The sequence below is a fragment of the Scaptodrosophila lebanonensis genome, unplaced genomic scaffold, assembly GCF_003285725.1.
Source record: "Scaptodrosophila lebanonensis strain 11010-0011.00,11010-0021.00 unplaced genomic scaffold, SlebRS2 tig00000024-arrow-pilon, whole genome shotgun sequence".
Classification (NCBI taxonomy): domain Eukaryota; kingdom Metazoa; phylum Arthropoda; class Insecta; order Diptera; family Drosophilidae; genus Scaptodrosophila; species Scaptodrosophila lebanonensis.
This window is the reverse complement of record NW_022060538.1, coordinates 17,341,153-17,361,436: the sequence shown is the minus strand read 5'-3', so window position 1 is coordinate 17,361,436 and position 20,284 is coordinate 17,341,153. Positions and strand designations below refer to the sequence as shown.

General features: G+C 40.9%; 6 protein-coding genes across 10 annotated transcripts; 2 read left to right on the top strand and 4 right to left on the bottom strand.

The window, feature by feature from the left end:
- Positions 1-341: 341 nt before the first annotated feature.
- LOC115620868 lies at positions 342-1,937 on the bottom strand. 2 transcript variants are annotated; one of them, XM_030514341.1, is made up of 3 exons: positions 1,547-1,937; positions 677-1,476; positions 342-605 (listed from the first exon to the last, which is right to left on the bottom strand). In XM_030514341.1, exons 1-3 carry the CDS (start codon positions 1,862-1,864, stop codon positions 464-466), a joined length of 1,260 nt encoding a protein of 419 aa, XP_030370201.1. In that variant the 5' UTR covers positions 1,865-1,937; the 3' UTR covers positions 342-463. The 2 variants fall into 2 exon arrangements, with proteins under 2 accessions (XP_030370201.1, XP_030370200.1); XM_030514340.1 differs by having other exon boundaries at positions 342-1,476.
- Positions 1,938-2,907: 970 nt separating this feature from the next.
- LOC115621265 lies at positions 2,908-7,053 on the bottom strand. The gene is made up of 8 exons (XM_030514864.1): positions 6,963-7,053; positions 5,883-6,792; positions 4,603-5,821; positions 3,915-4,520; positions 3,768-3,852; positions 3,520-3,709; positions 3,176-3,456; positions 2,908-3,100 (listed from the first exon to the last, which is right to left on the bottom strand). Exons 1-8 carry the CDS (start codon positions 7,042-7,044, stop codon positions 2,985-2,987), a joined length of 3,489 nt encoding a protein of 1,162 aa, XP_030370724.1. The 5' UTR covers positions 7,045-7,053; the 3' UTR covers positions 2,908-2,984.
- A 2,125-nt stretch (positions 7,054-9,178) lies between these two features.
- On the bottom strand, positions 9,179-11,046 carry LOC115620946 (myosin regulatory light chain 2). Its single transcript, XM_030514461.1, has 3 exons — positions 10,953-11,046; positions 9,973-10,215; positions 9,179-9,803 (listed from the first exon to the last, which is right to left on the bottom strand). Exons 1-3 carry the CDS (start codon positions 10,953-10,955, stop codon positions 9,381-9,383), a joined length of 669 nt encoding a protein of 222 aa, XP_030370321.1. The 5' UTR covers positions 10,956-11,046; the 3' UTR covers positions 9,179-9,380.
- Positions 11,047-12,791: 1,745 nt separating this feature from the next.
- LOC115621351 (pyridoxal phosphate homeostasis protein) lies at positions 12,792-14,138 on the bottom strand. Of its 2 annotated transcripts, none has more exons than XM_030514973.1 (5): positions 13,963-14,138; positions 13,699-13,911; positions 13,497-13,644; positions 13,194-13,435; positions 12,792-13,132 (listed from the first exon to the last, which is right to left on the bottom strand). In XM_030514973.1, the coding sequence occupies exons 1-5, from the start codon at positions 14,053-14,055 to the stop codon at positions 13,064-13,066; spliced, it is 765 nt and encodes a 254-aa protein (XP_030370833.1). In that variant the 5' UTR covers positions 14,056-14,138; the 3' UTR covers positions 12,792-13,063. The 2 variants fall into 2 exon arrangements, with proteins under 2 accessions (XP_030370833.1, XP_030370834.1); XM_030514974.1 differs by having other exon boundaries at positions 13,984-14,138.
- A 177-nt stretch (positions 14,139-14,315) lies between these two features.
- LOC115621194 (serine/arginine repetitive matrix protein 2) lies at positions 14,316-16,608 on the top strand. 3 transcript variants are annotated; one of them, XM_030514770.1, is made up of 4 exons: positions 14,316-14,552; positions 14,611-14,899; positions 14,958-15,882; positions 15,947-16,608. In XM_030514770.1, the coding sequence occupies exons 1-4, from the start codon at positions 14,334-14,336 to the stop codon at positions 16,569-16,571; spliced, it is 2,058 nt and encodes a 685-aa protein (XP_030370630.1). In that variant the 5' UTR covers positions 14,316-14,333; the 3' UTR covers positions 16,572-16,608. The 3 variants fall into 3 exon arrangements, with proteins under 3 accessions (XP_030370630.1, XP_030370631.1, XP_030370632.1); XM_030514771.1 differs by having other exon boundaries at positions 14,958-15,686; positions 15,754-16,024; XM_030514772.1 differs by lacking the exon at positions 15,947-16,608 and having other exon boundaries at positions 14,611-14,918; positions 14,980-15,102.
- A 187-nt stretch (positions 16,609-16,795) lies between these two features.
- LOC115621534 (trafficking protein particle complex subunit 1) lies at positions 16,796-17,455 on the top strand. The gene is made up of 3 exons (XM_030515200.1): positions 16,796-16,968; positions 17,039-17,181; positions 17,239-17,455. The coding sequence occupies exons 1-3, from the start codon at positions 16,870-16,872 to the stop codon at positions 17,432-17,434; spliced, it is 438 nt and encodes a 145-aa protein (XP_030371060.1). The 5' UTR covers positions 16,796-16,869; the 3' UTR covers positions 17,435-17,455.
- The last annotated feature ends 2,829 nt before the right edge of the window (positions 17,456-20,284 follow it).

The window sequence follows — 20,284 nt, the reverse complement described above, 5'->3', positions numbered from 1 at the left end:
AGAATAGAAACTCAATTGTCAATGTGAGAAATGCCAATGATCAGGGTGATAAGCTGAGTCGATAAAGCCACGTCCGTCTGTCTGTCTGTCTGTCCGTCTGTCCGTATGAACGCAAGGGTCTCAGAAAGTATAAGTATAAATTTGGTATCCTAATTCTCCGAAGAAAAAGGACAAGTTTGCTCTTTTCTTCTTATGCACCCCCAGTCACTCCCTCGCAATTATTGATTTTTCATAGCCATAAATGTAGTCTCTGGCCAAGCTCAAGCTCAAGCAGCTATTGTTGTTGCTGCCTTGACTTAACACGTATGGACACGATTCTGATGTACATAAACAAATGTCTGCACTTCTGTTTGTATGTATTGAATATTTTGTATTTAATTTAATTAATTAATTACATTTTTATTAATTTTGTGGGAGGCTTGATCGACTGTAGCGTTTTCCCTAGTTTGTGTTTGATTACTCTTCAGTAATACCACAGCACGTATATATATAGTGATATTAAAATGAAGAGTAAGTGTATTAGGAAAAACTCAATTGCCAATGTGAGAAATGCCAACGGATTAACATTCACGAATGTAATCAAGACCAATAACATCATAATACTTGTATATGCAAAGACTTAGAGTCTCCCTTCTCTCTCCGTCGTCCAATTTACTCCTGCACTGTAAACGTCAATTGTTTGTTGCGGGAGCTCTCGAAACGATTAGGCGTGTGTATGCTCAGCATTGCCGAAATGCCGAGCGTGAGTATGGCAATCAGAAAGGAGACCACCAGCAGGCCAGACAGGATGGGCGTTGAGGTAAAGCCAACACAGTCGTAGACCTCCCCAAAACTCTTCTTGCCATTCAGCCAAGGCTGCACTTGGAAGTCTGTGAGCTGCAGACTCTCCGCAGACTCTCTGCTGCCGAAGATTAGATTGCTGGCAGAGCAGCGATATGAGAAGCCGAGCGGTGCCGAAGGTAGGGTGTACTCATCTCCTCGAGCTGGCAGCACTAAGACACCTTTATAGTCCACCTCGACGTTACTCATCTGCCAAGTTCCTCGCGATAGCGTAAACTTGAAGCGCAAGGTGCACTTGTCGTTGTTGTGCATGAAGGTGATGCTCAGTCGCCCGTAGCCCTTGGCATGCTGATCATCGAAGGTGATGTGCTTGTTGTGCTCCAGCAGCTTGATGGACTCGTTACTAAGACGCAGCACGGGCGGTGAATTTAAATAGAGCACGGCCTTGTTGCCCTCGGCTACATAGACGAAGCTCTGCTCGGTCTCTTCAGCGGACGGCGGTTGTGCGGTAGTTGTGCGTGACGCATCCTCCTCATTTTCAGCTCTGGCCTCGCGCTTCGCCAAGAAGTGTGCGTCCTCCTCACGACTCGCTAAAATGCCCAAAACTTCGCCATGGCCATAAATGGTCAAAGCATCATTGTAGCTGGAAAGCAGCTCTGCATCATCATCCTCACTATGACCCGACAAATTGATGACCTTGGGGGCGAGGGTGGTGGCCGTTTTAAAATGTGGATCACATTTTCATTTTTTTTTTTAATATACACACCTCAATGTTGGCGTTGTAGTTGAATGGCTCTACTGACAAGCTGCGCTGTGGCAAATACGTCCAGGCGTTGGTCTTCACCAGATTCTCAAACTTTGGATAATTTCCCCCCTCTAGGCGACTAGTTGTATTTCGCACGAAAATCTGTATGGCCTTGGCATCTTTAAAAAGTTGCGTCAGCGTCTGCTCCTTGGCATCGACTAAAGCCTCTGGCTGCAAGTTGAAGACCTTGTCATGGCCCCAGAAAAGATAGGGCCCGCTAATGGCAGCGTTGCAAGTTAGTATTAGGCCTAGAAATAGGCCCAACACAATTTTTTGCATTTTTACGAGGCGTTCCCCGATTTTTCTACTAATTGGCCGACACTTTGACTGCTCTGTGTAAAACGACGTCTGAAAGTGATTGAAGAAAAGCCTACGAATAAAAATCAATTAATCCAGGGTTCTGATGCACATGCGCATTCGATACAAGGTATTGTGTATACTGCGGTGGGATTTTGCTTGGTGGTGGAAAGCTTACGTATACATATACATATATACCGTAAATATGTATGTATATAGCGAGACTTTGAGTGCTCCGCTCGAAAAAGCCTATGATTAAGAAGAGGGAATCCTACAGCCGACCAAGCCCGACCGTGGAATACCCTGTACTCAAAGAAACTTCCATTACATGCACCCGTAGCAGAAGAAAAAGAAGAAGGAGAGTGAACCCCCCCCATTCTGCTGTTTGTGGGCAGGCGTAGTACTGGAGTACAATTTTTTGGCTAATAGCCTTTCGTTGAATTTAACAATTTGCATAAGAACAGTAAAGTTATACATATATTTATGACGTGTGAAATATTTTTTTTATATGGTCGAATTTTTGAAACGTGAAGAGGGGGGAAATTTCAATAAAATAAAATAATGTCATGTTGTCTGGGTATATGGAGAATCAACATACCAAGTGTGGTCAATCTTAGCTCAGCCGTCTCTGAAATCAAGTTGTTCATCCAGACAGACGGACAGAAGGACGGACATGTCTAGATCGATTTCTCTCGTCATGCTGATTACGAATATGTACATATGTATACTTTATGAGGTCAGAGAAGCTTCCTTCTCCCTGTTACATATTTTGCACAAACCTAATATACCCTTTTCACCCTTCGCGTACAGGGTATACACATCAATAAATCCTCTACACTGACCCACATGCGCATACGATACAATGTCTTGTGTGTGCTGCGGTGAAATTTTGTTTAGTGGTGGAAAGCTTACGTACTGGCCTATATATTGTAATTAGATGGGATATTTAATATATTTTCCCAGTATATAGTAGTTTACAAGGCATTTATTCGAAAAGTAGGTAAATTTATTATTTTCCCGTTCAATACAATTTTTTTTACATTCACATATATACTTACATATATACAACAAATTGGGAATTACGATATTTACTTTGCAGAACTTACAATAATGCTCTATAAACTATTCCAATGAATGGTATTGCTAACACATAAGACTTTGGCTGTGCTGTTTTTCCGACGCTTGAATAACTAAATCCGCCTTTTCTGATCTTCGTACCTATATAACATGGAGAGTTGCACAATATATGTATATTAATATTATACTTTAATATATATTTGTTTAGGTACTCACGCTTCTCATTGGGTTCTCTGACGCCACACGTGCGATATGAAATAGTTGCCTTACGCTTAGCATTAACGTAACCCGGAATAAAGAGACTTGGGGCTTCTAAGCGCCCGGCCGCTATAAGACGTGACATATCAAGTTCTAGCCGGTGCGCCAAAGGTCCTTTGAAATGTATGATCATTTGTATACAAGAACCTCCATGCAGTTCCTTCGTCTTACGTGCATCCACGTCCAGCATCCATTCGGGAATGCCCATAACACTGCGCAACTCCTCTAGGAATTGCGCACTGCAGGTAATAATGAAGCTATAATTATGGAGGAGACACATGCAAGCATGTTTCTAGACTTACACAACAAATCGCGGTGGCTTTTGTAAGTTGATGTACTTAATGACGTTATGATCAGGTTCTATGTTGGCACAGGCAAAACGCTCATGTGAGTGCTCGGGACCGAAGATAACAATTGAACGTCCAATCGCTCCCACGGGGGATTCGAGCGGAAAGTTCGAATCGGTGAAAACCATTCGTTCGCCACCAAGGTCTGTGTGCAAAATGAACAATGGTAAGTAATCGTAAATTAAAAGCGTAATCTCTCCTACCTATAGTCCCAAGACGAGCGCCCACATCCCCCACATAGCAACGCAAAGGATTATCTGGCCCACATTCTTGCTCATACAGATCAAGCTGTAAAAAATAAATAACATATGTTAAGGCAACCAAATGCTACCAAATTATAAAAATCTCACGTTTAAAGGATCCGCCAATTGTGTGTAGAAGGGATTCCATACGTAGCCACCAGCCACGCAACGTGTGCTAGTTGGCTTAACAGCCGCATCCACGCCCACCGGATTCACAAAAATCTGCCAATTGTGATTGCGTGTGGAGTTCCGGTCGTTCTTGCCCGGATGTCGTAGCTTTACCTCAATAACTGTCTCCGACTGACTGCCATCATTGTGGACGAGTTGAGTCATCTTTACATAGCCATAGGCATAGCCCGTGGGATGATGGAAGGAGGCGATGGCGCGCAGCTCCCGAGCCTCATTGGGGCTGTAGCCACGTTCCAATGTGCTACAAGCCCATCGAGCATTCCGTTCCTTCTTGTGAATCACCACTGATCGACCGATGATACTGTTATAGCCGAAAAGCGGCAAATTTGTGTCGTTATAGCTATCCTCGTACTGCATAAGTCCATTTAGTACGCCGAATTTTCCGCTAAGATCGCCCATCTCATACTGATCACTTGTGCCCTGTTTTGGCGGCGGTGATGACTTGGGATTTATTTCCAATGGGTTCCAGTGCCCATAGAGAGTTGTTTCTTCACAAGGAAACGCCAAATTCGCCTCCACGGGTGTCTGAGGAAAAGCAATTTAATATAACTTATTGAAAGACCTATTCCGTAATGGGTTTTCTTGACATCACACAAATTCAACCAACCATATGTACGTGATAGCCACTATTATCCTGTAATCCCTTTAGCTGCACCTCCACATTGCTCATGTCGTACTCGGACTGCTGGGTAATCTCCACCTTGCCACTGACCGTCAATGCATCTCCATTAGCATACCAATCTTTTGCCACCACCTTGCGTCGATAGTGGCCAATTAAGCTGGAGCAGGCTAGCCGTTCGCCACGTGCTTTGGGTCCAAAATCATCGTAGATGACCAGCGATTTCCCTAGTACACTATGCCTGCCCGAGAGCGGCAAATTCGAATCTATAAACATTCGACGACTAAGTTTCTGCGCCATACGTTTCCCACCCGCTATGGTCAGTCTGCCAAGACGTGCATCCAAAGCACCTAGTTTGCACATGGCTGGCAGATGGGGACGACAATATTCATCTGCACTCCGATTGCCCCAATCCACCTTAAAGGGATTGAATACATCACCGGCAGAGACACAGCGCTGCTGCCAATCATAGAAATCCTTGCCTGGCGGGTTACTGTGGATGGCCCATCGATGGTCATAGCTACTGTTCTGTGAGGATCCGTCCGCCTGTATGAGATACTCAAAGAGTACCATCGTGTCCTGCCATGGTTGCTCAGCAGGTTGACGCAACAACACTCGACCTACCACCGGGTAGCGAAAGAGTACTTGGGCTGTAAACATATTCTGCTGATAAATGCCATTGCGTTGGTACTGGTTGAGCGGAGAGCATGCCCAGATGCTTTGGGTAATATTCTGAACATCGGTGCGATTATGAGTGTAAATGACCAGACTGCGATGCGCAATGCTGTGCCTGCCCTGCAGGGGCAAATATACGTCCCAGTAGAGACCACTTAGCTCGGAACTAGTACCGGGAATAACGTATTGATGGTAGTACTCCTTATTGCGACCATGTAGTTTCCCGCTAAGATCGCCTACGGCATATTGCTCCTGCGTACCGTAGCCAGGTGGTGGAAGATTCTCTTGTGATAGTTCACTTGGATTGTACAATTCGCCCGTAGTGGAGCAGTAATCGGCATGACCGGCTCGATGTGGTATCGGCGGCAGATTGTGCAAGCGAAAGGCGGCCACATCTGCGGCAAACTTTTGGCTCACCTGCTGCCTAAACTTACCGGGTGCGCCGAGCGTAAAGTTAAGGAAGGTAGGATCAAATTTAGAGCGTTGTATAAAGGTAACTTCTCCTTGAACGCCACCTTGGTTGATAAAGGCTCTGCAAAATAAAACAAATATGAAATTCCTGTTTGTCCTACTAACTTTTCAGTGCAACTAACTTATGCGTTAGCCTTTGTACGCGTCGTATCTTGGTGCATGCCAGAAAGTTGTCCGGATGTTGATTGTCGTAGATCACCAGATAGAGCGTTCGATGCGGTATGGTTAAGTCAGAGGGTAGCAGTGCAAGCTGTGCATCGCGGAATACGCTTCGCTGAGCCGTCTGAAGAGCATTCTTGGCTACGCCAATTCTACCTAAACGAGTATCCAGATCGCCAATACCCAGACCAGCCCCCTTACCCTGCGGATCGAAGACCAACTGCAGAAAATTACAGTTATCCTCAGTGCGATGATGATCATGTTTGAAAATGTCCGTCACAAATATTTTCCAGTGATGCTGCGTGAACTCCTTTCGCCTTTCATTTTCTTCAAATTCTGGCGGCTGTGCCTGAACATGATATAGATCGGAGTAGATCAGTGTATCTCCGCTTTCGCCGTCCACCGGGGCTAGCCAACGAAAGTAGACAGAGCCTGCAATAGGCGTATTAAAACGCGCTTCTGCCATATGCTCCACAGAACTCTGCACAGTTGTGATGGTCGCACAAATGCGTGCATTTGAGCTGAGCTCGGTTAAGACCAAAGATTTCCCCCAGATGCCACGATCGCCGATGAGTTGCATTTCACGGTGCCAGGTCGCCGTCTCATTCCCAGGCAACACCAAATAGTCCAGATCATCATCGAAGTTGAGAACTTGTGATCCTAGCCGGCTGAGCTCACAACGTTCATCTGGATTGATATTGGTGTAGTCGACGGGAAAACGCCGCACCACCCAACTCCAAGCCTGATCAGGATACTGTAGTGTGGCCATTAAGTTGGCTTTGATCTCCACGGTCGTGCCATTTAACTGACGAAACGTTAGTTCACCATGCAAGCCGTGTTGTGAGATGTACGCGACCAGATGCTGCGCGGCAGCTACGAGTGTTAGAAAATGAGAAGAGCAGAGTGTTGGTATAAAATAACTTTCCATCATTGTGGCACTACACTTTTTCCTCTACATTTGCATACAATGCGGGCACTTGCACCCGGTAGCAATGGCCCTTCTGGCCCTTCCGCCTATATGCATAACATAATTGTCTACTCACCGCCACTTGGTGATGCAATCAAACAGCCGACGATGACGCATAGCAACGTTAAGAAACTCATACTCCGAATTCTGGCCATCATTTTATTGGTTAATTTCTTCTGACTTATTTTGATGAATTAGTTGATACTGATATTCGATCACTTGAGTATTGCATATTTAAAATATTTGGTTTTTCTAATGCTATAGTGCTTTGGTTTACAAAAAACTAGTTTAAATTGTTGGACTTGTACCCGAGAGTCCGTTTCCAAATACTAGTTAATAGCTAAGGCCATTCCCACGCAGACTGCAGTTTACAGGAATATTTTTACAATATTTACAATAACTTATTTGCCAAGCACTTTCACATTTTATTGCGCCTGCGTGCGCACCTTGGAAAACAACCAACGTCAACTTTTGCGTCGGCGCAGCAGAAAACTCGACTGAAAACTGGTCGACTAAGACCTTGCGCCAGCAATGTTGGTTCAAAGCCGTTTGGCCAACTGTGGTGAGTTACTTACTTTTCTGTGCCTCTCTCACTCTCTCTCTCTCTCTCTTTTAGTTTCTTTCTTTAGCAGACGTTTTGTTGTGCTCTGCATCCACATGCATGGCCTGTTGCCGCTTCGCAGCTGCTCTCAGATGATTTTCGTACGAAAGTTGTTACCAAAATAAATATCGACTATCAACCCATGAAAAGAGTGCGCATGGCAGATATGTAAATACAAACGAGTATGTATAGATAAAGAAGTAGTGAGGAGAAGAAAAGAAGTATTGACATAAAGTGGGAAAGAAAGTATGCGCCTCCGTCTACAGCAGTCTGGAGTAACAGTTTTTCATGGCCATGCACGAATCCCTATAAATCAAACGACAGAGTTCTCCGTTTTGTTTTTTCTAGACGACTTACTTGTGCTTTATTCCAAGTCATCATCATCATCATTATCGTCATATAAAAACAATTATTTTTGGTAGTCACGCAATTCTGATCAGTAAAAAAAAAACTTTGTCGAATTGTATTGTTTTGCACATAAAAATCTTATGCTATACTGGAGTAAGATTTTGCAGTTAACAAATTGTTGTTTATTAATTTAAAGTAGTGTGTGTTAAGTAGTGTATATTGATGCTTCCACTTAAATTTCTATTTACCTAAGCACTAATGATCTGCCACTGAATATGACCAAATCTAGATATGCAGTTTCTATCTTCATTTCTCCGGTTCTGATTCAACACAAATTATTGTTGCTGATGAGTTTGCCATCTAAGGTAGATTTTTTGCTTTTAAAAATATTTAGTATTCAAACTATGCATTGAGATAGTCACACTGCTATCCGATATACTCGCCAAATATGTATGTATTTAATCTGTAACTATATGTAAAACATCTCTGCAGGTTGGCCCAACGGCGCCTCAGTTGTTAGAAAACATAAACGTTTACTCTTCAATAAATATAATGTTAAACTTTGGTTTTTAATCATTTTTTCGAAACTTTTTCGAACGCATAAACTAGAAACAGTTTTTGATTATAACGCTCATAATTCATAAGTAGAAAAATTTTGTAGTAGTTTTTGTTAAGTTATGTAAATTCGCATAAAACAATTTGAGTGAATGAACTTTATCACTAGCCTAACTCTCGACAACTTTGCAAATATATAAAATTGAAAATCATTAACGAACGATAGATATACATATGTGTGTTGTATTGTGTGTACAGAAAGATAAATAATTTGCTCTCAGTTGAATTTCCCTTACATAAATATATGGTACATATGTGGGTATACATATATACGAGGATATGCCTCTCTCTCTCTCTATAGAAACCCGTGGAACAACATTTGTTCCCTCTAAGAAAATCGAACAATCAAAAATGGGTCCTGGCGAGTCACAGCCACCCACCGACCGCAACCGCAGTATACAACTGCATTGGTTTTTTTTTTTTTTGGTTCTTCAACAAACAGCAATTAAATTAAAAATTAAAATTTTTGTTGGTTTTTTAAAGTTTTTTTTGTTGATTTTTATACGTGTTTTTAAATAAAATAGATTTCAGTTTTATAAATTTTACGTGTAAAATTTAATAATAAATCAACTAGAAAACTAGCAGTCAAGATGGTACTTTGACATTTTGTTGGTATTGGTATTGTGATTTGATCTTTAAAAGTACCTTTATATGGATACGGTACATGCGGTACATGGTAAATGACTCTAAGGTGTTGTTGTTTTTGTTACCAAATAGTTGATCACTACTTTGTTGTTGAAGAAGTTTAGAGTATTATTTGGTGTTTGTTTTTTTTTTTAACAAAAGAGATTATATAAATATATAAATTTACATATTTAAAACGAGCATTTCTTTTAATTACGTTTATTTTTTGTTTTTTTGACGATTTTAAAAGTTTTGGCTGTAATATGGATGTTGAGTTAGAAGTTAGGATGTGTGTGGGGCTGCTGCTTAGGCGGCTTCCTCCTCCTCATCCTCACCCTTGCCGGTGAGCATTTCGATCAGGGCGGCGGTATCAATTTGGTTCTTATCATCAATGACCATCTGATCGAAGGCATCATCAACCTCCTTCATGGTGAATTTGTCACCGAAGCTCATGAGCATTTCGCGGAATTTATCACCATCGATGAGACCATCGTTATCGAATGTTTTGAAGGCAGCAATAACAACTTCGTCTTCATCGTTGGCACCGGAGGTGGCCATACGGTTGGCGAACAAGGTCAGCAATTGGGTGAAGTTAATTGGACCAGAGGCTTCGCCCAACATGGCGTCCAACTCCTTGTCGTTGGCTATCTTGCCGACGGAATCGAAGGCAGCGCGCAGATCGTTCTTGCCAATGATACCGTCCTTGTCGGCATCCATAAGTTGGAAGGCCTATTTTATGTGCACGCAGTTCACATTTGTAAAGAGAGAGAGAGAGAGAAAGAGACAGAGAATGGGTTGGTGATTTGGTCGTTGACTTGTGCGAGGAATTGGTTGAGGATTGAGCGCATGACATTCGTGCGGGTGTTGAAGTATAAAATCTTCTAATGTTAACACTTACTTCCTTGAATTCGGCAATCTGCTTCTGGGAGAAGACAGAGAACACGCTGGAACCAGCGCGCTTCGACTTCCTGGAGCCGCGAGAGCCGCCTGACGCTCTCTTCGATCCAGTGGCAGAAGCAGCTGGGGCAGGAGTTGCAGCTGGTGCTGGGGTTGCTGCCTCAGATGCGGCTTCAGAAGCGGTTTCAGAAGTACCACCCTCTTCCTTGGTCTTCTTCTTCTTAACCTTCTTCTTCTCATCGGCCTAGGGAATGAGCAATGAAAGAAAAAAGTACATATATAAGTGACGTCGTAAATCTAGACTTGCATTGAAATAGCTTGAAGGTTCTTTAAAGATTTTTCAAATTAAATTTGTTTCTCGAAAAAAAAACGAATTAATGCTTTCACAGTATTACGTTACTAAAAATATGTGCCACAGATTGCGTAATGCCCTTTCATACACTTGCCATCCCGCTCTGGCATTCTTCTATATCGTATTACGTTACTACGCGTAAAAGTTTCGAAATTTGCTCTCAATTCCATTTTTAGCATTATGTATACGAAAAGTTTTGTTTAAAAATTTTAATATTAACACAATTCCTCAATGTTTAAAAATAGTTTCAGCATAAATGTATCCGTTATTTTAAATGTTGGTATCCACAAATACATACAAACTATATACATATGTACATATGTATGTACAAGTATGTAAGTCTGGCACAATAATCCACACGCAGGTGAGTCATTGGGGTCAGTGCGATATCCATACAAAATTGAGTTTAATTGCGTAAGATCACCATTTAAATTGCATTTATTTGCGATTTTTTATTTGAACTGCATTTAATTTTATTTTTCATTTTGGTTATATGTTTTTCCTTTTTTTAATATTATTATTTCTAGCCATTTAAAATATTCACTACACAACTGGGGTCGAGTCCTTTTTTCATATGTAGACATATGTATATATTCATGGTAGTTGGATGTATATCCCGAATTCCTTACCATGGTGCTGAACTTTGATGTGTTGTCTAAACGAGTCGAGCGGTCAGAGCACACTGAAACTTCTGGCTGATTTTATCGTTAAGACAACGATGTTTTAAGATCATTTTGGCATTTTCTTTTCCACACACACACTCACACACACACACACACACACACATACATATATATATATTCAAACATCGGGCGCCATAGGCTGCGGTACCGAGCCCCATAGTCGTCGTCATCGCTCGGTTCACTCGGCTCGCCGTATCTGTATCTGCAATATTCGTGCTGCCTTTTTTAGTATCTGCAAGGCATGGTGGAGTGGTGTTTGGGGGTCTAGCCAGCGCCTCGGATGTTTACTCATCGTACGCTCCTCTAATCAAATTCTAATTTTAACGGCAAAGAAAATGCTTTAAGTTTTCATTTTGTTTCGCTCGCCTTCGGAAAATGCGTACATATATTCGTTCAATTTTTATTTTTGTGTGGTATGAAAACATTTTTTGTTTTATGCTTCTGCTCTTTGTTGTAGATACATACACGTATATTTCCAATACATATACGCAAATACACATTCTGTCCATCTATATTATTGAGGTATTTGGTAAAGGTGTCCTCTTGCGTTCAAATCACCTACATTTGTCTCGAGAGCAAATACTCGTACACACACACATGTGGGTCTCGCCTATGTTTACATGTTCATACATGGATCAGTTATATACTGTTCCGAGGTTATACATACTTATACTGTTTTATATTGTATATATGTGTATGCGTTTATCTGGCTCGTTGGATGGTATTTTCCCTTGCTTACATACACACATACTCGTATGTATGTTCTGCTTTATTATTGCTTTCATTTCTTGGGCAATATGACGATCCTAGAAGCACTCCTCATATATTTGGCTTTGGAACTGTTTTTCTATATATTTTATATTTTGTGTCATACATTGTGTCATTTATATATGTATGTATATAAGCAACGAACATGATATTTCGCCAGCATGTTAGCAACAGCGAATAATGCAAATATTTTATATACATATGTACATATACCATACTTGTATATATTGTCTATTCATATATTCATAAACTTGCATAACAATGAAAATTATACGTTAAGCACGTCTCTTTGCAAAGTTAAATGAACTTTTCCAGTCCAATTTCCAATTTCTGTAGTACATACATAATATATTTTAAGAAATCAGCATTTCATGTAATATGTCGGTATTTCAATGAATTTTCTAAAGGCCGCCGAACTTTTATACATCTCTTTAATACTACGAATACATATGTATGCAAATTCATTAAAGATTTTATCGATCAGACATAAATAATATAAATTGAATACAATTGCAATTTTTTTTCGTGCCACATTAAAAGTGATTTTTAGCGAACATTTCAAAGACGCTTTAAAATTTGGCATGTAACCAGGCGACATTTTGAACGCACGCCAAAAAAATACAAGAAGAATTCTCAACTACACGATGTATAGAAGTCTAATGCACAAATGTTAAAAATAGAATTTGTACAAAGGTAGAGCCCAAATGGATGCCAGAAAAATAATGATTCGTGCTACATATGTATGTATGTATTCCATAATTCAAGCAAGATCGGGTGTGTTTGCTGGTATGCACTGCAAATCATCCTTATGCCTAATCTTTGTTGTTTGTTTCATTATTATATACGACCTCGTCCCCGCCGCACAGTTCAAAAATAAATTGATTTGTCATTTCCAAGTTATTGAAATGTTCTCAAACTAACAACAATATGTTTATGTATGTACCCGACTATACGCAAATACATATATATGATATATACTATATCATTTTAGATAAATCAAATAAGATGCAGGTAAAATCCTACGCTCATTTTTTATATTTTTGTTTTCTGGAAATTGGCTAAATTTAAAATCAAATATTTCTTCATGCATATGTACAATTTATACTAGAATTCGCCTACACATAGACGAAATGAGCTCCAAAACGCCAATCACATATCCCAGCAACTTTGCGACGTCATTGAAAACCAACTATATTTGATTTTGATGCTTGATATTAGAGAACCACCCGAGGGTGAGAGCGCGCATTCCATCGTGGCACCATTCCCCTCAACATGCCCCTTGCACGACCTTAAGCTTTGGCCGCGCGATAACCGAAAATAGATGTGCCAACGCGCACAATGCTGCTTCCCATTTCAATCTGCAAACGGATCATGTATTAGTTTGGCACATACAATGGAAAATATCTTAACATTACTTACCGCCTTCTCGTAGTCATTGGACATGCCCATGGACACCTGCACCGACTCGGGAGGCAGATTGTTTTCACGGCAAATGCTGTTATGCACCGCCATAAGCGAAACAAAGTCTGGGTTAGGGCCAGTGCTGTAGTCGAATCCATAGGCACCTATGGTCATAATGCCAGCCAATTGCAAATTCTTTAGGTTTGTACGGATGTAGTTATACAGCGTAGGCGCCTCACTGGGCGATATGCCGCTCTTGGCTATGGCGTGATAATGTAAATGTGTTAGCAGTTTTTCTCAAACAAATATTCAAAAGCACACCTTCTTCACCGCTGGTGTTTATCTGTATGAGGACCCGCAGTGGTTCTTTATCCTCTGGTTCCAGCTTTGACCAAGCACCCTCGAGGCTAGTAGCAAGTTTTTTGCTGTCGACGGTTTGGATCATGTGCAGATTGGGCAACTTGAGTATCTGCTTAAAAGGTACAAATAATTACTGATGATCATAGTTTGTTTGATGGCTGACCTTGTTGATTTTGTTACTCTGCAGATGACCAATAAAATGCCACTTAATCTCGGGACATTTCGATAAAATATCCGGATGCTGACTCTTCTCCACCAATTCCTGGACATAGTTCTCACCGAAATGTCTTTGCCCAGCATTGTACGCTTCTATGACGGCCTCCGCAGGCTTTGTCTTACTGACAGCTACTAGTATTGGCTTAGCCGCAATAATTTCCTGCAAGCAGCCGTTCACTATAATTTTTAGCTATCGCGAATAATAACTCACTTTTGGCCGATGCATGGAAACCTCATCAATGCGCTGAAGTACGTGCTGTAAGCCGGCTTTGATATCAAATTCAGCCATGGTACGTCGTAACATTAGATAGAAGCAGCTCAAACAGGAATTAAAGGATTTTTTGCCTTAAATTATACGGCATATGCTTCCGTTTTTAAACGCCCATTACACATTTGCTTATCAAAACAAATATCACGGAGTGGTCAAACAGCTGACCGAGCAGTGCTACCCATTCTGCCAGAAGGTACATACATACACACTTGGCGCAATTTTAAAACATTTCAAATTTCATATCCATATGCAGTGTGATAATTCTCAGATCCAGTTGGCCATATAATTCTTCTCAATACGTTTCTCCCAAAATGTCAGCCGTGTTACGACAAGGCTGCGATGCACTGGGATGTGCTGTCAGCTACTTACAAGCGGCCCGCGTTGTGGAGATACGACATGTAGTTGAATTGTTGGGAGTTCAGCATGCCGAGATTTTAGCCGCGGTTGTGTTATTTTTAATGTTACAATTCACAAAGTTCACTGCAGTTCTCTTACTGGCTTTTTTGATTGCCGTCTGTCTATTTTATATGGTAAGCAAACACTGACTGACTGTATGAAGCTGCTGACTCATGGTTGTTTCTTTTACAGTGGGATAATATCTTTCCCGAAGTAAGCAACAATCAATATTATGCGTATCCAATTCATATGCAATATCAATATCAACCCCAACCATTTTACCCACCACAACCGCAATATCAAGCTGAGCCTCAGTCAGCACACACACAAACGTCACACCAAGGATCACGTGCAGGATCAGTTCAAGAACCACTTCAGCCGTTCATTATACCGCCAGCACCCATAACCAGCCCGGATCCACCATCTCGGGATCAACGCACATCTGCCTTGTTACCGCCTTTCTCGAGCTCTGACGTCTCAAGTGATTAATTTTAAGCATGGTAGACCTGTGCTCCCGTAATTTGTTTTCTTTTTTTTAGTTACAAGACCATTCCATCCTAGTGCAAGAAAAACAACACCAACTACTAGCCGCGGTAGCTCAGTACGTACTAGCAGACAAGAAATATCATCCCCACATCCTGAAAGCACTTCAGAAGCATCACACCAAAGAAAAAATTCTGCACCATCTACTCAAAAAACTGGGCTGCCGCCTTCTCGTCGGCATTCATCTGCTAAGCGAAGCCCAGAATTACGTAGAAGCTCCGCTCTACTTGACGCAGGAACACCAACGGCCCACGGATTCTCTGCAGAGTCCCAGGAATTAAGCCCATCTGGTAGTCCAAAGCGCGAGCACAAACAGCGTTCGTCTCAACAGGACCGTAAATCACTCCAAAACCGAGCATATGGGGAAGCCGACGTGCGCGCCTTACGCGGTCATTCAAGCTCAATCTATGAGCACAGAATCAGGCGATTATCTGATGCTGATCCTCAATCGTCGCGGCGGCAACATCACTCAAGTGAGGATCGTAGACGACAACTCTCGTATCCCAACGAAGAACATAAGCCACAAAAGCATCGCCGAAATCCATCTAGCAAAAGTCAAAAGAAGTTGCGTGGCATAGAAGACCCATTTGAATACTCAAGGATGGAAGTTCATGACCACTCACGCAGAGCTCGAGATGGACCAACAACTAGTACGTCACACCGTCATACTGTAACCCCAGTTCCTAGTAGTCGGGAAACCAGCAGGAAATCAAAATCGAAATCGGGTAAGACTGCGCTGGTCGAGAACAGCGCGCGATCCCAAGATGCTCAGTCCCTAAAAAATCATTCCAGGAAAAAAATCGAAAACAAACGTGGCACAGTAGATCTCACAAATAAAATAGATGGTCCCAAAGCAAAAAAGTCGCCGAATGATGCTACGGAAACATCCAGCGAGCATGAAATTAGGAACATAAAAATTAAGTAAAGTTTTGAAATACTCATTTATCCAGTGGCAGATACCTTAAAGATCAAAATTATTTTAAAGCACATGTAACTGCGATGACAGTTCCGCATCGGAGCAAGAATACATTTCAGCAAGATCTGATTCCAGTAGTGTGGTGTCAAAAGATACTGAAGGGGAAAAGGTGCCCTCCAATATCAGCTATCCTTACATCGTTCGTGTCGATGAGCAGGCCAGCAATACCATTTTTCCTCAAAGGCCTGAGCAAGCTCCTGGTACTGCAAAATCAAATGATGTCCAATTTAACGATGACTCAATTAAACAGAAATCAGCGGCAACTAATCTGCCTCCGGTTGAGTTTAAAGTAAGAGACTATCCCTATGTAGTCGAAGTTGCTGGAAAGGAAAAAAGAAGGAGTCTTGTAAAAGGTTCGGAGGAACAGCATTCAGAATCAGATGAAGCCTTGCCCAGCACTCGCGCGAAACAACACAAGCTGGAAAATAAAATTCGTAGGCACCAAGATGCAAGCATAAACACTGACACACCAGCCAAACCATATCCTCATGTCGTTGAAATTCACAAGCACAAAAAGCGGAAAAGTCCAGCAAGAACTTCAGATAGCAATGCTAGCAGAAACTCGCCTTCTGCTTCGCGCCAATCAGCTGACAGCTCTGACAATGATAATGTAGGGAAACCAAAAAGCTTGTAAATTTATTTTTAATAAAGGAGAAATTTATTGAGGAGAATTTTTATTTTAATAGTTCATTTGTTTTTGACCAACGTATTGCAAGAAAATAGATTGGCAGCACTGCTGGTGTTATCAGAAATACCAAACAATTTTTGTATCTATTGGCAGCACTTAAAATACTGAGCCCAGCTGTTAGTACACAACGAATGAATAGAAAATCGACAAAAAAAAAAGTTTACAAACATTTACAGCATTTAATTTGCACTACTGTGCAATTAAATTTTGATTGGCCGGCGTAATTTGGTTTCTTATAATCACAATGACCATATATAACCTGTACATATTCGACAAATTTGGTACACTGCTGCACTACGCCGAATGGAATCGTACGAAAAGTTCAGGAATTACCAGCGAGGAAGTATGTGCTGCTCTATGGAGCTACACTCCAAGAGCCATATTCAAGATGATCATATTTTATTTTATTCCAGGAATACAAACTTACATATGGCATGCTGTACTCCATTAAATCTTTTGTAAGCAAAATTTCACCCCACGATCCTCGCGAAGGTTTTCTCTACTACAAAACAAATCGGTACGCTTTGCATTATCTGGAAACTCCTTCAGGATTAAAGTAAGTGGACTGTGATGAAGCGTAACAACTTATCTTATTATTATGTGTTTAACCCAGATTTGTGCTTAATACGGACACAGCAGTCATTAATGTCAAAGAGCTGCTGCAGCAACTATACGCCAAAGTTTGGGTCGAATACGTAGTGCGAGATCCACTTTGGACGCCCGGAACGGTAGTTACTTCAGAGTTGTTCCAAAGCAAACTCGATGAATTTGTCAAACAATCGCCTATATATGGAATAAGAAATATTTAAAAACAAACATAATAGGTAAAACTGTGATTTGTATTCGATTTGTAAGTTGCAAATTAAGAAAGGTCTATGTCACACATGTGTCCACTGCCGACTTAACTTAGTTGCGGTGTCTGTTGATAATTAGAGCTCCACTGTGTGGATAATGTATGCCTTGAGCGGCATACCGGAAATGCTCTGCATTTAAAAAATGTCTCGGTCCGTTCGTAAAGTTGACGCTGGTACTTGAAACTGGTCGCTGGTAGACTTGCGCAAGATACGGCGACCATTAGTCGTAAAGGGGACAAATGTCAACATTATAGTTTTCAATTTTTTTATTTTTTCATATTCGTTCATATTTTATAACATTGTCATAAATTGTAAGACCGCAGCAAGTTGAGGGTGTTGTTAATTGCGCCCGTGTGTGTCTGTCTGTTTCTGGCACTTACTTTAATGCCAGCTCAGCTCACATCAAGGGTTTTCGCAACTGTGGAAAATGATTTGCAAAAAACAGCCATAAACTGCACATAAAGTTTGCACATACTCATAACTCAGAGGGACGTACATTCATATGTATGTGCAAGTATGTACATATGTAGGTATGTATTCTATGCATATATACCTACGCCTACAGTGTTTACTGCAGCACGTGAAGTCGGAAACTTTGACGTTTTCAAAACCTGTACTTCGCGGTTCATGCTTTTTGCGCTCAAATAGTTTTTTGTTTTGTCTATTTCTACGACACCTGCATTATTATTGAAAAAAATCATACAAGTCATCTGCATTTTGGTCTAAATATGTACGTAAATATTTGTAACTATACAATTTGCTCGCTTTGTCGCTTGACGAATCTTGAAACTGGTTTCAACACAGCGACAAAGAAATTGCAAAAGTTGTTAAACATTTGTCACTTAGACAATGAAAACTTGAGTTTTCTATTGTATTTTAAATTCCATGTGGCAATAACACAAATCAATCTTTAAGTCGAAATCAAATATTCAGCGTTTAATGACGTATGCTCAATGAGTGACGACACATACACAAACTATTTATATACGAACATACATTCATACATACTCGTACGTTGGCGCAGCATCCGGCGCCAACATATTAGAAAAACCTGCGCGCTAAGATTACAAAATACCCTTTCAAAATCGACGTAAAGTCGAAGTTTGGCTCTTGTCTTCATAATTGCATATAAAACTGGACGCCTCGGCATTTGTTTATGTTGGCTTTCAATTTGTTTGTTGCTGTGGTTGCGGCCGCTGTTTACTTTCGTTTATTGATACCATCGGCATCTGTTTTTGGGGCTCAAGCCATTAGCAATGGCTCGAACTTGCGCTAGTTTCTTTTCACTCTTTTCGCTGCTTTCGGTTTCCATTTTCGTGCTTCGTTGCAAATGTTACGCAAATTACCTCAATGATTTTCGTCACCGAGCTCTTGGCAAGGTTATTAACGGTTTGTTAGGCAGTCAGAGCCACATTGGAAAATGAAGGTGTCACCTCTGCAGCGGTAATAAAATAAACCGTTTTGCTGGGTGGTCTTTTAATTGCGAAAGTTTATATTTTTTCTGGAAGATAATGAGATATTTAGATGGCGGTCTTAAGTAAAATAATTTGAGAAAGTTGCGCAACTTCTTTGATTACCACCTCATGCCAGCTTTGAAATTTAATTGTGAACGTTATATTTTGGGAATACTTGTAGTTGGAAAACAATACATACGTCGAAGTCTACCCATAAAAGGGCCAACGCCTTTGCATATGCAAAACTGTCACTTGAGAGCAAAGGGTCATAAATTATGTATGTCACTGGCCAAAATTGGAATATTGGATGGCACATGTTTGAAATATGATTAACATTTTCAGCTTACAACACAAATTTGCAATTCAATTCAACGTGGATGCTCGCAATTAATAACTGTGATGTGAGCTATAAAGAGTCGATGTCTTCACTAAAACAAATAGGCCTAACAACCAAATACATGTGGAAATACTTGTATACATACATAAATACCAAAATAGGTAAAGCGTGTCTTCCATGGCAGACCTGAAAATCAAGAGCCGTCACCCACGTGTTGTTTTTTTTTTTTCGTTTCGGCCCTGAAAAGTGTAAGCCAGATTGTGAGCTGGAAACAATATACAACTGTTTATTGCCCCCCAATGCGAAAGCACACATACACTCATAAATATGTTTGTGTATACACAAAACTATGTAAATACATGCATTCATACATATATGTAAGTACTTACACACACATGCAAGTGGCTGACTTTGTAAAATTTGCAAATGCAGCACATATTGGAGAGCGCAATGCCAAGCGATATATATATGTAAATGAACTTAGCATCATGAAGCAAAATCAAAAACTTGCAGTTCAGGGAAGAAATGAAATGCAAAAACTATTTTGTACATCAAGTTAATATCGCCCTGTTGACTGACCTTCAATTAACATGAGCAGCGACTGTCGTGGGTCGCAGGTCGTGGGTGGTGTAGTTGGCGTTCACTCATCTGCTGGCGTATCACTAATTAAGAGGCGTTTTTGGCCAACACCACGATCATGACCACAACAAGATGGCACATTAAGCGCACTCAAGCCAAACTGAAGTCAGCTCAAATAGTTAACAAGCCGTGACTGAGACCGATACATATAGTTATAGATTTGCGACACTTTTGCTGCACCTTTACTAATGAGATGACTACGTGTGAGTGAGTTTTGTGGTCACTGCACAAATATTGATGTTTTCGCATCACTCGTTTAGCTCTTAGGCCTACCTACTGACTAGCCAATCATAAGAACAATAAATAAAAAAAAGAGAGAACAATTAGGCGGCGCATATTGGGAATTCCCACAACCTACGTGATGAAAATTGCAAA